Source organism: Mercenaria mercenaria, chromosome 17, assembly GCF_021730395.1.
Source record: "Mercenaria mercenaria strain notata chromosome 17, MADL_Memer_1, whole genome shotgun sequence".
In the NCBI taxonomy this organism is placed as follows: domain Eukaryota; kingdom Metazoa; phylum Mollusca; class Bivalvia; order Venerida; family Veneridae; genus Mercenaria; species Mercenaria mercenaria.
In genome coordinates, this window is record NC_069377.1 from 48,747,662 (window position 1) to 48,750,012 (window position 2,351).

Sequence of the window (2,351 nt, forward strand, 5' to 3'; positions counted from 1 at the left end):
GATTTGTAATGTCTACCATAATTGTTCAAATCATTTCCCTAGGTTCAAAAGTGTGTGTGACATATATATAATATAGGCTAACATAGAAGAAACCTGAAGAACTCTGAACTTATACAAACGCACTTGAAGCCTTGTACACATGTGAGCGCTTTAGTGTCAATGACTCTCTTATTCAAGTTGATTCATTGTACAGTGCGTGCTCATAACTACTTATAAAGGCATTTTTTTTCTTTAAAATTTATGCAGCTATACCTAAACAGCGGCGACGTTAACGTGACGTCACCAAATCACTGGCACCACTGGCAACGACGTTTTTCGTAATAATTATGCCAAACATGTAAATATCAAATGGATGCCTCGCAAAGCACCGAAAGTTTTACAGCGGCTGTTGTGGTCAGACGAATATAATGAGCTAGAAGATGTAGTTATTGCAGAAGGCGAATTTATAGAGATTGACGCTGAACACAATCCGCTCAGGTATTTAATGCGTGAGAAAAACTTAACATATCTGAGTTTAGTTTTACTGTTTTATTCTTGGTCGATTGTAACACGTCGGTTTTCAACAGAAGCTTGAAGCTTGTATCCGACATAAAGATACTATCCTATAACATACAAACTGTAAATAAGCTACTGGTACCATTCGTGCGTCTTTGGTGTGACGCGGCCGGAGATCGAACCCACGACCTTCCTTACTCGAATCGGCCGCTGTACCATTAGTCTGTCTCAAAGACAACAATTGAATGGACCCCATGATCCGAAACGACCGGAAAAATAATCAAGTTCACTTCTTGGAAAAAGCTGGCACTCTATAACTGTCTTAACCAATTACGACGACTTAATTGCCGTAGATATTTATAAACGTGTTTTATATTGGCCGCACCATGAGAAAACCAACATAGTGCATTTACGACCAGCATGGATCCAGACCAGCCTGCGCATCCGCCCGTTTCTCTAATTGCAATAGGCTTTGAAAACGAACAGCATCGATCCTGGATGCGCAGGCTGGTCTGGATCCATGCTGGTCGCAAATACACTACGTTGGTTTTCTCATGGTGCGGCTCCTGAATTATATTTTCGACTTTACTTACAGACAAGTTATTCTTGGAATGACTCCATGCAATTTAATCGTCGCAGAAAGACACATCGCCAATTACAAAGACGATCCCGAGGTCTATTTTCTTACAGACGTTGACCTTGAACTTGATGGCCTTGAAATTTCGTCTGTGTGGCCAATATGTCTGCTGAGAATGGACAACTCCTACTTCAGATACGAGCTCATCATACGCGTGTATAATCAAACCAGGTTTGTATTAAAGTAACAAACACATTTAAATTACTAACTTACTTATAATAGCTTATATTTTTAAAAAAAATAAATGAACGTAGTCTTTCAGGAGCGCAGGTCCTCAGTTTTTCAATTACGAAATTGTTCCCCAGAAAAGATTTATGAATATAGGTTTCTAAGCAAAATCTTGAAAAGAAGGTAGGCTGACTGCTTGTTTTTTTTTGTTTTTTTTTAATTTGAAACGTGAATAAGGTGCTTGCAATGTTTTCTCCAGAAAGGGTTTATGAATGTAGTTTCTAAACACAACTGTTGTAAGACACCAATGATGGACTGACTGCTTAATTTTGAGATATGTTTCAGGTATTACGAATTAACAAACACACATCTGAACGGAAATTTGGAAAAAACGTGGCGGCTGTGGTTGGAGCGTGTCCTCTACCTTAGAGAAGACCCTTACGGATACATCCGGGCACAATACGATGAATACAATATACCATATCCGGATTATTACGTAATGCACGAGAAATCACGTGACATGCCTGCAGCTGACGATCTAATATGGAAGTTACTGGATTTAGATGCTGTAGAAATGTTAGAAAAAGATATTGCAATGTCCGAAGCGAACAAAAAGAATAAAAAGAAGAAAAAGGGAAAAAAGAAATCTGATAGCAAAGAACGCACTAAGAAATCTAAAAAGAAAAAATGGTTCAAGAAAGATAAAAATATGTAAAAAAAAGATTAAACAAATCTTAACACTAAACAATATAAGTAGTTTTTCATACAGAAAACACCCTCTTATAGGTTGCAAGGTATCTATCCATGGAAATTTTGTCATTGTTCCCTTCCGGGAAGTATAGATCTTCCGACGTTTATTCACTGAAAATACCAGAACTCCCACGAAAACAAGAGGGCCATGATGGCCCTGTATCGCTCATCTGGCCTAGATCTTACCTAAGTAACAAAGTATCCAAACTGTCTATTACAACACACATATTTGAAATCATTTCTTAAAATGTCAGAATGGTAGAACATTAACCAAGATTTTCAGTCATATGACATAGTGACC

The 2,351-nt window shown here is 37.9% G+C and overlaps 1 protein-coding gene across 1 annotated transcript; it reads left to right on the top strand.

Annotated features, from left to right (window-relative positions):
• Positions 1-305: 305 nt before the first annotated feature.
• Positions 306-2,053, top strand: LOC123537262 (uncharacterized). Its single transcript, XM_045320917.2, has 3 exons — positions 306-477; positions 1,091-1,303; positions 1,646-2,053. The coding sequence occupies exons 1-3, from the start codon at positions 353-355 to the stop codon at positions 2,013-2,015; spliced, it is 708 nt and encodes a 235-aa protein (XP_045176852.2). The 5' UTR covers positions 306-352; the 3' UTR covers positions 2,016-2,053.
• Positions 2,054-2,351: the final 298 nt, after the last annotated feature.